At 33.3% G+C, this 14,944-nt stretch overlaps 1 protein-coding gene across 1 annotated transcript; it reads right to left on the reverse strand.

The window, feature by feature from the left end:
• Nucleotides 1–10,884: 10,884 nt before the first annotated feature.
• LOC105156959 (endo-1,3;1,4-beta-D-glucanase) lies at nucleotides 10,885–14,575 on the reverse strand. Its single transcript, XM_011073231.3, has 7 exons — nucleotides 14,336–14,575; nucleotides 13,444–13,465; nucleotides 12,284–12,410; nucleotides 11,938–12,028; nucleotides 11,759–11,848; nucleotides 11,573–11,673; nucleotides 10,885–11,249 (listed from the first exon to the last, which is right to left on the reverse strand). Exons 1-7 carry the CDS (start codon nucleotides 14,484–14,486, stop codon nucleotides 11,109–11,111), a joined length of 723 nt encoding a protein of 240 aa, XP_011071533.1. The 5' UTR covers nucleotides 14,487–14,575; the 3' UTR covers nucleotides 10,885–11,108.
• Between the last annotated feature and the right edge of the window lie 369 nt (nucleotides 14,576–14,944).

Raw genomic sequence — 14,944 nt, forward strand, 5'->3', positions numbered from 1 at the left:
CAGGAGATTGTGCCCTTACTTCCTCTCATACCCCATAGAGGTAAGAACCAACTTACCTTTAAAGCAAATTTTGCAAAGTAGATACCTCAGGACGATTGGTGAAATGGGCCGTAAAATTAAGTGAGTATGACATTTTCTACTTACTACGAACAACTATCAAAGCTCAGGCTTTGGCAGACTTCGAGATGACAGGACCAACACTGGAGGAAGCTCTTCAGAAGGAGATTTGGCTATTCTATGTGGATGGGTCAGCCCACACTACGAGGAAATGGAGCAGGTATAATCATCACCTCTCCTTAAGGAGAGGACATGGAATTCGCTATAAGGTTCAAGTTCAAAGCCTCTAATAATGAGGCCGAATATAAATCACTAATGGTAGGCATGAGCACAAAGTCAGAGCCCAACATCTTGTTGCCTACTCAGACTCCCAACTAATAGTCAAACAGATAGAAGGAACGTACGAGGCCAAGGAAGATAACATGGTGTAGTACCTTCAACAAATAGAGGAACTGAAGGCAAAATTTGAGAGCCTCCAGCTCATACAAATCCCAAGAGAAGAGAATGTCAAGGCCAATTACCTTTTCAAACTAGCCAGTGCCCTAAAGGATTGCCGAACCAGATGTATCACCATACAATACTAGAGCCTCAGGCTCCTTTGAGCATCCAAGCCATCTCCACTGTAGAGGTTGGCAGACACCTGTTGTAAGATGGATGGGAAGGGGCACCTCCCAGAGAACAGATGGGATGCTGCTAAACTCAACGCTCGAGCCTCTCGTTTCTTATTGTAAAGAGGGGTTCTATACTAGAAATTTTTCACACGCACCCTGCTCCGATGCTTATCTCAAGAGGAAGGCCTACACATACTCAAGGAGATACAAAGCGGGTGTTGTGAGCACATGCTGGAACTTGGATATTAGCCACAAAGCCTTACAAGCCGAATATTTCTAGCCTACCATGAAATTGAATGCATGGCGATTGATGAGCAAATGCAAACGATGCCAAAAGCATTCCACCTTTATAGACAAGCCAGCAGAGCCTCTCACTACCATGTTGTCACCGTGCCCTTTCTCCCAATGGTGCATGGACATAGTGGGACCTATCCCTCTAGCTCCAAATCAGAAAAAATTCCTCCTAGTGGCTATCGATTATTTTATGAAGTGGGTGGAGGTAGAGCCACTCGCCCGAATTATGGAAGAAGAAGTGATGAAGTTTATATGGAGAAATATCATTTGTCATTTCGAGCTGTCTTGAGAGATAATCTTAGATAATGGCTAATAATTTCAAGCCTAAAAAAAATACAAAAATGGTGTGAGGACCTATCATCAAGCAAAGATTTAATTCAGTGGCATACCCCCGGGTTAATGGGCAAGTGGATGTTACTAATCGTATATTAATACAAAGGATCAAGAGGAGGCTAGAACGAGTAGGAGGAAATTGGACAGAAGAATAACTAATGTTTTCTGGGTATACCCAAGTACCCCAAGGGGTTCCACAGGGGAGAGTCCTTTCACTCTAGTGTATGGGACTGAGACCATCATCACTGTCGAGCTATGGATGCCCTCCTACAAGATCCTACATTTTTCGGAAGAAAACAATACAGAACTCCTAAGAGAAAATCTCGACTTAATTGAGGGGTTGTGGGAAAAGCTGTGTTTCTATATACAACGATACGAGAACACATTGATTCGTGCCCACAACAGAAGAGTAAAAGCTCGAGGTTCCCTAGTTGAAGTCTTAGTATTGTGAAGGGTCAATACCCTGAAACTAGTAGAAAAATTAGACCTTAATTGAAAAGGACTATAGAAAGTCACGAGAATGATTGGGCAAGGGGCCTACGGATTGGAAAATGGAGAGAGATGCCACCTGACTCGTCTATGAAATGTTCACGATCTCAAGAAATTTTACACATGATTAGGGATATCCTTCTAAAAAATTCAACACATCCCAGAGGGGGATCCTACCCAAAGGATAAGTGCCCCCCACCCCTTCGAAGGGGCATTATTCTCAAAAAATTGGAAATTCCTCCAAAAGAGCATCCTTCGCAAGAAGCTAAGTCCCCCAGAGGGATGTCCTCATAAAAAATAGAGATCCCCAAAAGGGACCTCCTCATCAAAAATAGTGTCCCCAAAAGGACACCCTCGTCAAAGAACGGTGTTCTCCAGAGGGACATCCCTACCCAAAAAACAGTGTGCCTCAAAGGGACAACCTACTCGAAGAATCAATACCCCCCAGAATAGCACCCTTCTCAAAAGTTCGACTCACCCAAAGGGGTATCTTATCCAAAATAATGTCCCCAAGAGGAGCATCATCATCAAAGACATCCTTCTCAAATACACGACCCTCCAGAAGGGCATTTTTTTTTCACAAAAAGTCTGTAAGACATCTCCCAAGAAAAAAAGTATGAAACTTTTACATATTCCAAGTAAAATCTTAGGGCGAGGCACAAACTCATCTGGAAGTAAGCCCTGTAAAAAAATGCACAGGCATCCACACCTAGGGACTCCATGTTTCTATCAAAAGCCCTCATATGCCTCTTTCTTTTGAATGAATATTTATCCATGGTAAAGAGACATGAAATTAACAATGTTTTCTAACATGGGTAGCAGGAGAAAAAAACAGGTTCAAAGGGCATCAAACATGGATCCATTGTCCCCCTAAGGATCATGTATTCACCCCATTTATACAAGGCAACAACCGCCCCCCTCCGCCCCAGTCGAAGCACAAATAGCAGACCATTAATGTGACGTCCATAAAATTTTATACATAAGCGAGAGACTAATTGATAATTATTAAAAATTTAAATTTAATTATAATTTACTTGAATGGAGTAAATTGGAACTTATTATAATATTTGAAAGAAAATTGTATTAATTACGAAATTAGGTAAGACGTAATGAAATTTTTTTAAAAAAATCATAAATTTTAAAAAGAATAAAATAAAATATGTGAAGAGGGGTGGAAAGTGGCGTGGAAGCCACCCCACCGCGTCACCAGTTAATATATATATATATATGTGTGTGTGTGTGTGTGTGTGTGTGTGCGCGCGCGTGTGTGTGTGTGTGTGTGCGTGTGCGTGTGCGTGTGTGTGCGTGTGCGCGTGTGCATGTGTGTGTTACACATCTCAAAATTCCAACACGCACAAATCTTACACACATTCACACATTATACAGACACCTGGAGGTACCGAACAGGTATGGAATTTTTATTTTTTATTTTTATTAATTTATATAATTATATTATTTGATTAGTTCTGATGTGCATAAAGACAAGCTGGCACAAAGAGGCCCAAGGCATTCCAAGCTCATATCGTCCCTAGAGGCCAAAGATGTCCAAACCCACAGTTTAATTAGGTCAATCCAAACAGCGTAAATAGCCCAAGAAGCCCAAGAAAAGGAAAGAAGGCCTGGGACATCCCCTGACTCGAGATCAGGGACATCCCCCGATTCGGACCATGACTAAAGTCCGACAAAGTATCCGGCTTAAAAGGCCTACAAACATGACAACTCACTCTCCCACGTGGCATCTCATAAACCCAGGTGTCAGCAGCTACCTTGGACCATATCAACCCTAGCAAGGAAGACCTCCCTGGTGGCTAGGACTCTTTGCAGAAGAGGGGTCTCCTCAGATAAAGAGGATAGACCCCCCAATAGAGGGGGGCACTCCCCTATGAATACATGCTTGGTCCCTCCAAGTGGGGGACACCCCTCTCACTCTTGTCTTACTCTTTAAACTCCTCTCTCACTCTTTAAACTAGCTTTTAAGCTCCTTCTAAGCATATTATCACGTATTCTTACATTTTTCATCAACTTTATTCACAATATCTCCTTTTAATTAAATTCACTTGCTTTTTTACTTTATTCAATCTCAAATTCAATACTAACTTGGGCGTCGGAGTGCTAAATAACGCTTTTTTTTCATGTCCCCCCTTCAAGATTTGCATTTGCTTCGGCCCAAGTCTTGAACGATTGTCCAAATCCATTGGACCCGTGCGCTTTTTGTACGCATCAAGTTCATTTATTAAATATAGTTTATATTGATTGATGTACTAATTAATAGAAAAATTTTATGAGTTTGGCCAATTTAAACTAGTGTTGAATTGAATATCCCATTTGTTTTAAAAATATTATAGTTGGTTAACTAAATTAAGAGATATGTTAGATTTAACCATTACTATAGTGAATTTACTCAATTCCATCGGGTCTATTAACCAAGTGCGTAATTATATGTATTAATTTTTAATTAAATTCTATAGTAATGAGAAATTGATAGAAAATTATAGAAATATTCAAAAATTATATTAAAAAATATTTAAAAATTATATTTGAGAAATATTATGATTATTAAAAAGAAAAATAAGATTCTTGTGATAATTCAATTTAGGAACATTATTAAGAACGATAGTTATAAAAATATGAGAGATTTTTACATTGGCTTTTGTTAGGGTAGTTAAATGTGGTTATGGAGGGGATTGTCACATTTGGTGGTATTAGAGCAGGGATTAGATTCCTTGAGAACATTTGATGAAGAGTAGTGCTATTGAATCCATAAAGCTACATTATGAATATAATTGCACATATGGGTTTTGTATAGAATGAAATAAAAGGTGAGAGTGTTGCTAGCCCAATTGAGTCATTATAATCTGTACGTGGTAATTTAGAACTATTAAGGTATAATATATGTCTATTTATACCTGTTGGTGGAGCTATACTAGTTAATGCAGTAGTAAACCTTGTCTCGTGTTGATAGATGGTGTTCCATTATATGTGAATATAGTTGTGACAAACTTTACAGTGTTTGATGTTTATCTAGAAATAGTTGGTTGTTTCGTAATCATGTTAAGATTGAACAATGTTATAACCGTATTTCTTACTTTTTAGTGTATCTACAAATATACTATTTATACAGTTAAAGATCATATAATTTATGTATGAGAATTATGCTAGTATAGCAACAAATAATTGAAGAAAATATCAATCTTTTTTATGAAGAAAATATTAAAACTTTTATGCAAATTGATGGCACAATTGATGAGAAAATATATATCAAGCAAAGGATCACATGGATGTATATTTTGAAGCTTGAAGAAAAATGGAAAACAATGGTGCATTCGACCAAAATTAGAAAAATACTACAAAATAGAAAGAATATGGCTATTTTTTCCTCTTCAAATGAAACTTTCGTTAACTTTAATAGTTTTATTAATAGAATGACTAAGAACTTAAAAAAGAAAAAGAAAAAACAATAATTTGAGAGTTAAAACAACAATCTTAAATTATTCGAAAATCAAAAATTGCACGAGTGGCTTTGTTTGAAAATCAAAATCGTAATTATTCTTGATATTATACATAGAGTAGGGTCAAATTTATCTTCAAAATCATATCCCTATGCGTGCAATGCACGTGATGCTGTATGGTATACATAATATCACAAAATTAAAAAGATAGTAGAAGTTGCACGTATAAATACAAGAAGGCAAAGTTTAATTAGTATGAAATATAATAAAATAATGGCTTTGTACTTGCTTGGATGGAGGATCGAGCTTGAACACTAGCCCGATGTCTAATCACTGTTTCACTTAATGAACACATCCCGCCAATTTAGGTGGGATGAGTTATTTGTAAGCCCAACCACTATAATCAACCTAAATATACTGACTACATTTAATCGTAGATTTCTTCATCATACATTTAATTATGATTTTAATCTATCATCCCGTTAGTCTATACCAAAATATAAACAGGGGTTTACTTAATTTGTTGAAAAATGTGGCGGCTAAGATATAAATTTCAAAAATATCACGCACAACATATGGCCCCATATATTAAATGTAACGAATTAATGTTCAACCTTTTAATTTTAACTTGTTATGTAAATAATTTATTTAAGAATAGAAACATAAAACAAAAGTGTATATCGAAATTAATGAATTAAAATTTTAGGCGTTAACGAGTTTGTGACATAGGAGTCTATGTATGTTATATGTGCATGGAATTGCAACAAAATTTCCTAGTAATTGCCATATAATACATGCCATGCATATTCGTGCGCGTATGTGTATATGATGTGTTGGTAAAATTGGATAAAGTTATAACTGTATTTCTTACTTTTTGGTATATCTACAAATATACCATTTATAAAGTTAAAGATCATATATTTGATGTATGAGAATTATTCTAGCACGCAATAAATAATTAAACAAAATATCAATTGCTTTGATGAAGAAAATATTAAAACTTTTATGCATATTGATGGTACAATTGATGAGTAAATATAAAATATACATCGTCTGAAGCAAAGGATCATATGGAAGCATATTTCGACATTATGGCATAGTTATCCAGTAATATGAAACTGCGCACCATGGTGGTACTGCTGAAACGTGCCATTGATCTGAGAAGAACAAGACATTATTCACTAGTTTAACTTGTTCGATTTAGATCTCGAAAATGTTACTTGTTCATGATATGGTTTGAAATCTAACATAGTCTTCAAACTCAAATAAATAATTAATTCATTGACGGTATAATTAAATATTAACTTCCATAACTAATCAATTACATGTAACTTATTAATATCAATTAAATTCATCTTTTTGGTTTCTTGATTTTTTGTTTTCTTTTCTTTTGTATTTTTTTCTTTTTTTGCTCCACAATTACTTATTACTATTTTATTTTTGCATGGTTTCTAAGTTCACTTGATCAGGCTTTAATATTACTTAATTTGTTGAAAAACATGGTGGCTAAAATACAGATTTAAAAAATATCACGCGCAATATATGATGCGTACAATGGACCCCACATATTAAATACTAAATTATAAATAATTAATTTTCGACCTTCTAATCTTAACTTGTTATGCAATTCGAAAAGTATCAACGGCAATAGATGATGCGTACAATAGACCCCACATATTAAATAATAATTTTAATTTTTTTTTTATTTTAACTTGTTATGCAAATTGATTAATGTAGAATAAAGACATAAATAAAAGTGTATATCAAAACATTCATAAGAAAATCAACACGCTCTTCTTCTTCTAAGAAGATACTTCTTATTGGCACTTGAACATTTTATCGATGCAAACATGACCTACATATGGTTAAGCACATTCCGCGACATGTAATTAATTAAAATTTTAAGCGTTAATGAGTTTGCAACATAAGAGTCTATCTATATTATATGTACATGGAATTACAACAAAATATTCTAGTAATTGTCGTATGATACATGCCATACACTGATACACATATATATATAGATAGATATACACGTGCGTGCGTACGTGCGTATATGACATACACGCACGTGCGTATATGACATATTAGTAAAATTGGATAAGATTATAATTGTATTTCTTACTTTATTACGTATCTAAAAATATACTATTGATACAATTAAAGGTCATCTAATTTATGTATGAGAAGTATGCTAGTATAGCAACAAATAATTGAAGAAAATATCAATCGGTATAATGAAGAAAATATTAAAACTTTTATGGGAATTGATGGGCACAATTGATGAGGGAATATATATCATCCGAAACAAAGAATCACATGTATGCATATTTTGATATTATGGCACAATTATCCAACAATATGAAATCACGCACCACGATATTACTGCTGAAAGATGCTATCGATCTGAGAAAGAATAAGACAATGTTCCCTAATTTAAGTTGTTTGATTTAGGATTCGAAAATGTTACTTGTTCATGTCATGATTTGAAATCCAGCATAATCTTCAAACTCAAATAAATAATTAAATTCATCCATAATAAATTTAAATATTAACTTCCGCAACTAATCAAGTTATGTTCTAACTTTTATATGTCATCATCATTTAATATCTTTCAAATTTAAGAATGATTGTCTATAACACAATATTATTTGCAGGTAGTAGATAAATTTATGTATCTTTGATGTACACAAATTACGCACGCAATATATTGACAATATTTTCACTTATGTGCGTGCATGAACATATATTTTTTAGGATAATTACACTTTCTTTTCCTGAGGTTCGAGATAATTATACATAAATCCTTGTGGTTTAAAAAATTACATTTGGTACCTATAAGATTTGTTTCCATCTAACAAGTAAGTCCCTCCATTAATCAAAATCCAGATAAATATCACTTTTGGTCCCTATAAGTATGCCACTTATCCAGATTTTAGGTTCATCATGTTTCCTCGTCATTAAAATTAGTCTCTCAAGTTTAAGGATTTCATCAATTTTGGTCCTTCAGTTAAAAATCTGTTAATTTTTAACGAATTTCTGTAAATAAAAAATGTGATAGTAAGGAGTTGAGCCCATGCCTTCAATTTTATATGCAAAGGTAACCCAACAACTTTCTTTCTAGGCCTTTCAGTAACCCAAATGTTATTTATCGTCCTAAATTTCTCCCACATAGGATGAATTAGTCCAGATCTCCGAAAAAAATACAAATAAATTATTTTTCTTTCTTTTCACGAACTCTAGCAGCCAAACAATTTGAGCTAAGTGGGCGTAAAAATAAGAATAAGAAAAACAATAAGTGATAAGTATTTTTATTATGATGAAACCAATTCTGAATTATATTTCAATTGATGTTTAAAATATTTTTCAAAATTATTTTTATGTATTTGGTGACATTATTTTATGTATTTATTTATGCATTTTATGTATTTTCATATATTATAATTTATGACATTATTTGGTGTTGTGTTATTTTGATTGGTCAGATATATAGAAATTCATTGGAATTTTATATGTTATTTGAATAATTAATTTTGGTTGATTTTGAGATTTTTTTAACATTTTTTAATTTACTATAAGTAAAATTTAATTTAGTGAAACAACTAAAAATAAGTTTGGCTAAGTGGTGAGGCCACTAATTTGTTAAGGTGAATGTGTGGGTTTGATTCTGTGATAGCACATTTATGGTTAAATTTTTAGGTAAATTATGCCAAACTCCTTGGAGGTTGTTGTAATTTACCCTTTTTTTTAATAAATTCATTAAAATTAACGAATTTTTAATGGAACGATCAAAGTTGATGGAATTTCTAAATTTGATAAGAAAAAAACATAAGGGACCAAATCTGGATAAGTGGCATACTTGAGGGAACGAAAAGTGAAATTTACCCGTCAAAATTAATTGAATTTGTTGATATTAATTAAAAAAAATAGATGAAAACTCATATTTACCCCAATTCACTTATTACTAATTATTCTTAAGACACGTTAATGCATGTGGGGAGGTATATATTCACCGTTATAAGGGAAGTTTAATCAAAAAAAAGAAATTGTTTGACCTGTAATAAATCAATTTGTAGTAAATATCAATTCTCGTTCAACTTTTTTGTTAATATCAACAAGTTTAGTTAATGTTGACTAACGAAATAACTTATTTATTAAACGGAATCAAAAATTGATGGTACTAATAGTATTTTTTCCAACCACGAAAAATTTACGTATAATTACGCTAAATCTGAGGAGAAGAGAATCTAATAATTATCCATATATTCTACCAAGTTTTTGGAAAAACTGCTTTCATTGTTTCACTCTATATGTTCCGGACGCTGATAAAAATAACTTTAGTACCAAAAAGAAAATGAAAAAAGATAGTAGCTAAGAAGGGTTTTTGACATAAAGTGCCAAGGTTTTAGATCTCCATCCTTTAATGTTAATTATACGTTCGTATCATAAATTCTATAAGATATTCATTCATCTTGTGTTTGTGTTATTATAGTGAGATAATTCCATTTTTCGTACTCAAAATATACTTCTTTTTTTTTTCAGTTTTAGTACCTCAAATTAAATAATCAGACTTGATATCTAAAGTTTTTAATTTTCATCCTCCTAAATATCTTCCGTTTGGTTTACGATTAAAACAAACGATCAATCTAATTTTAAAAGAAAAAAATAGGCGGGATCTTGCTTATATAGGGCAGATTTGGCTGCTATTTTATTCAATACATAAAAAGTTTTTATTTTAATTTTAATTTTATAATTAAAGACAATAATGAAAAATGAAAAATATATTTAACCCAATTTATATAAAAAAAATATTGATTGAAATAGTTAAATTCAAACATTTTCTCCCAATTCAAATTATTATGAAAAAAAAAACTCATACTAAATGCGGGGTAGTGTAGAGATAATCATTAGTAATAATTTAAGAAAACTAATAGAGTCTTATGTTCAATCATCACTTAGACCCAATCAAAAGTTGTCAATGTACTTTTGAGTCAATAAAATTGCACATCCAAATTTTGATATATTATACCGTTGTCTGTGCACAAAATAAGAAATACATTTCGATTATTGTTTTTTGCTGAGATTATTTTGTTTATAAATTATTAAGACTTTCTACTTCACTAGTCATAAAAAATCCAAACAAAAAATCATTTCTTGAAATAATTAAAAGAAAAGTATAAAAAATTATAGCATAAGCGCTCGACAAATAGTGTATGACAACATTTGCAGTGTGACCAAGCAAAAAGAAAAAAGGAAAAAAAAATTATGCTTTTTTCCATAAAATTGGTAAATTTTTTTAGAAATTGAAATAAATATGTATTTTTTTATATTATTGTACTCAATTATGAAATTAAAATCAAAATGAATCAAAATAGAATTTTTTCTGTATGTTGAACAATATAAAAGCCAAATGCCCATTACATACACAAATTCTCGCCTAATTTTCCCTCCAAAATCCCTATCAACTTAACAGAAAGTTCTTAGGCGGATAAAAATTAAAAACTTAGGATTCCAAATTTGACGGCTTGGAAATTTAGGCTATTAAAACTGAAAAAGTGGTATGTTTTGGGTATGAAATGTGAAATTTAAGCCAGCAATCCTATTCATTAATCTAAATATATTCTTATTTTCAGACGAAAACGCATACGACATTGAAAATACATATTTAACGATGATAACTGAAAATGAGAACATAAGCAAACAGGCCAACTTGTAGTTTTACATGAAAACTCCACTTATAAATCAACCGAGTTGCTGCAAGAATTATAAACCCTACCAACATAAGTCGCCACGCCATGATAAATAACACTATGAACTTCTCACATTTCTCTGATTTGTTTGAGGTACTTAACAAACGAAGCGGGCTGAACATGATTTATTTCAAATACTTAACAAACCAATCCAACATGTCACCGTGAGCCTCTTCTGCGCTGTTCACAGCGTGGTCATCATCATCGCTGCACCTTATGGCCCATCCATGTGAAACTCCGGGAAATATCTTGACAAAGGCATCAACCTATAGAGTAATAAGAAAGTACGGTCAACCTTCATTTACATTATCACAAATTTTCAACAAAAAGGTTGAGCATCGTCAACACGCAATTCAGTCCTTAACCAAGAGTGTTAAGGATGTTTTATTTCACGCAACATATATGTGAAACATCACAAGTATGTTATATGTGTACCAATATATGTTAATTAACATGAGCAAGTACGAGGAAAATGTATCCATGACGGTAGAAAACTAGGAATAGAAGTGACTTTCATGTAAGGAAGTCTTATTAAAACGATTCAGAATGCAAGAAATAGGATATAAGTATAAATATATACGATTCTTACCTCAGGCTTAGCATTTAAAGCAGTTTCGAATTGTTTCACAAGTTCTGGTGGAGAGGCATGGTCGTGCTCAGCTCCAAGAATTGAAATTGGAACCTTAACTCCTGAGAATCGTAACGTTGTCAAATTTCAGAACTACTTGTATTTTAGTTCTAACCATGGCAACCAAGAAAAAAGTGAACATCTTACCCTGAATATCTTCTAAACTTACTAATGAAGGATGTATCAGCACGCCAGCCTGGATATAACCTTCCTTTGCTAGTTCCACAACAACCTTGGCTGAAATGAAATTTGAGTTTACACTTTCAGCAAATCATAGTACTGAGACTACTTAAACTTGTGACCTTAACAGTAAGAAAAAGCCTGACCTCCCCAACAGAAGCCTGCAGCGCCAATCTTGGTTATGCCTTTGCTTTTTAAAGCTTCAATGAGTGGCTTTGTGTCTTTAGATCCTTGTGTCTACAAAGTATTTAGAGACAATAGCGAAGAAAAGTGCCGAAGCGTAAGTTCGTTTCTTTTAAGAATTAAGTAATGTTGAAGTTTGACAGATGGGTCAGAAATCAGTTGAAACTAAGTTCTCAATACTTGTCTGAATCTTTTTTTTTTCTTTTTTTTTCTGTTTTTGGCCAATATATCGAGCTTATGGAACAAGAAAAGAAAAGAAAGATGGATTTTTAATAGTTGAGATAGTTTTAAGGGTATAAGATAACTTACAGGGCAATGATTTTTTATCCAACCAGGAAAAACCTGGTGAAATCTCTCAGCATCGCACGGATCTCCTCGGAAATAATCTGGAACCACAGTATAAAATCCAGCAGCAGCAACTTTGTCGGCAAGCTTCCTAACAGTAGATAAAATATATGGAGTATGAGATCAATGTTAACATCACAAATAGCTTCAAAAATTCTGCAAAAGCAAATCTTTCGCTCTAAAATATACTGGAAATTTAATTTACGTAAATGGGATATATTTGAGGTCTGCCTTATAAGATGCTGACTACTTATAACTCACAGAGCGAATCTGTCGACCCTGATATTCACATGATTAAAGTTAGCCATATCCCGTCTTCTCGCTCTCTATCTGATGCATGGACATAGAGTTTACCAGATTAAAGATTTGATACCAACTACGGTGCTTGTCTGCCTCTTACAAGATAATCTCCACAAGAATTAGAGCTAGTTCACAGGACTACTTAAGAGCACATTTTTACTGTCTGTTTTCACAACTTAGCAACCCGGAAAGAAAAGAAGGAGAAAAAGGGGAGTATACAGATCCTTCCAACTAAATTCAGTGAATATCTTTGTGGATACTACTGAGCAAGATGGATTACAACATTTGCAATACATGATAAGAGAAAGCCATGATTTCATCACAGTTCCTATGTAATTCCGAAAATAACTAATATAGCAGCAGCTCCCAATTTCAGCATTATGTCGTCACAACAAAATAATTTAGTCAGATCAACTAGAGACTTGAAGCTGATACACATAAAAAGATGTTAACCTTCTCAATCTACAAGCTAGTGTTGATCTTCTTTGCTAATATTTTGAGGCCCGCAGGCCTTTTTCCTTTTTCTCTCCTTTTTTTAGTTTTTTTCCCTCTTTGCTTTTTTCCTTTTGTACTTGGGGCTTGTATATTCTTCTGAACTTTGTAATCTTTTTATTCCTTTTAATTAGATGAGAGCAGACCCCAGAAAATCCCCCACCAACTCTTGGTGGTTTTTGAAAATAAAAAACATGTTAAACCCGAAATAGGTATACACACCATGTTTCCAGAAGAAGGCAGAGTCCTTGACAAATTAAAAGTTACATATAGCAAAGGGATAGCAAAAAGAAATAAATCATAACAAAATTGACTGCCATAGGGATGCTTACCTTAACTTAGGAGCCTCATATCCTGCATTAGTAAAATGAAATGAGCAAAATTAGCATGTATAAAATAGCCACAAGAATTTCTCTATAAACATGAACATGGATTGCATAACACCAACCAAGATCCACAATTGCACATGTGTGTACAAACACTTCCACAACTCATAACAAGACAAATAGCGCCATTTAGCTTGTGGGAACTATCCAACATAGATCCCAACGCTATGTTAGAATAAACCCGGGCGTACTTGTGACATCATCTAGTCCTATTACTCGAGATGAAATGATCATGGTCGAGAACAACATATTTAGATTTTCAAATGGATGTATACTTCTTTAGGTAGGAGTTAACAACGATAAGGCAGTCTAAGTGCTCTTGGAAAAGCTCAAACAACATTTGAGACTTTACTAGCAGAACTGAAACCGATTCGCAGTTCAAACTTATATAGAAGAAAAGATAAAAGCCACTACTTTCAACCAATCATGACAAAAAAAAAAAAAAAAACTTAAAATCCACAACTGTAACACCATTTATTCACTTCATATCTCATGAACAGTAGTATTTCTTGTTTCACTTACGTTTTTATTTGAAACAAATGTTACTGATTTCGCTACATCGGCCAAATCTACAACCTAAAGCACATCTAATATTATACAATAACCAAAAAAGGAAAAAAAATACTCAATCAGTAATGAAACACTGATCCTTAGAAGCATAACATCAAACAAATGGCAGACAACCAATCAAGTACCTCAGAAACAGAAGAACTACCCAAGAAGAAAAGTAAATAGTGCAGCATATGATAGTCAAATTGCAAGTGCTCCATCAAGAACATAGCAGAAACCTATAAAAACTCATAATATTCCACTTAAAGCTAGATACTTTAACACATACCAAAGATATCTGAGATCAAAATGATTGAAATCTTGGAATCAGCAGACCCAGAAATATAGCAGGTGAGCCCTCCAAGTTCTTGCACTTCCCCTGCTCCACAGTCTGGGATCAGAGTTGGAGGATTAGAACAGCACTGGTCGCTTATTGACATCGAATCTGTTTTTCTTGGTTGTTGGAGAAATGACTGGAAGTATTCCACACACAACTATGTGGCCTAGAGTGTCAATCATGTGGGGAGTTTTATAGGGCAAAATTATCTCGAAATTACCCAAAAACAAAAAGGAAAATTGACAAAATATTGTGTTCTTATAGCTTTCTAAAAAAATTATTATTATGTACAAAAGCAGTCAATTCATAAAGGGTTTTAGAAAATAAAATATGGTCAGCATGACATAAGCACAAACGTAAGAGTAGTGAAAACTTAAGGGATAATTAGATTTGCCCCCTAATTTATGATCTATTTACTGCCATATCTTTTGAAAAATTACACATACACTTTCAAAAAATGTCAACATCCTTACTGATGCTTTTTTACTATCACGAGTGATTTTTATAATTATGCAAAAAACAGAGGTAATTTATGCCCGGAAACCATTGGTCAGAGGGTGG

Source organism: Sesamum indicum, linkage group LG3 (assembly GCF_026168435.1).
Source record: "Sesamum indicum cultivar Baizhima isolate 11 linkage group LG3, ASM2616843v1, whole genome shotgun sequence".
NCBI classification, from domain to species: Eukaryota; Viridiplantae; Streptophyta; class Magnoliopsida; order Lamiales; family Pedaliaceae; genus Sesamum; species Sesamum indicum.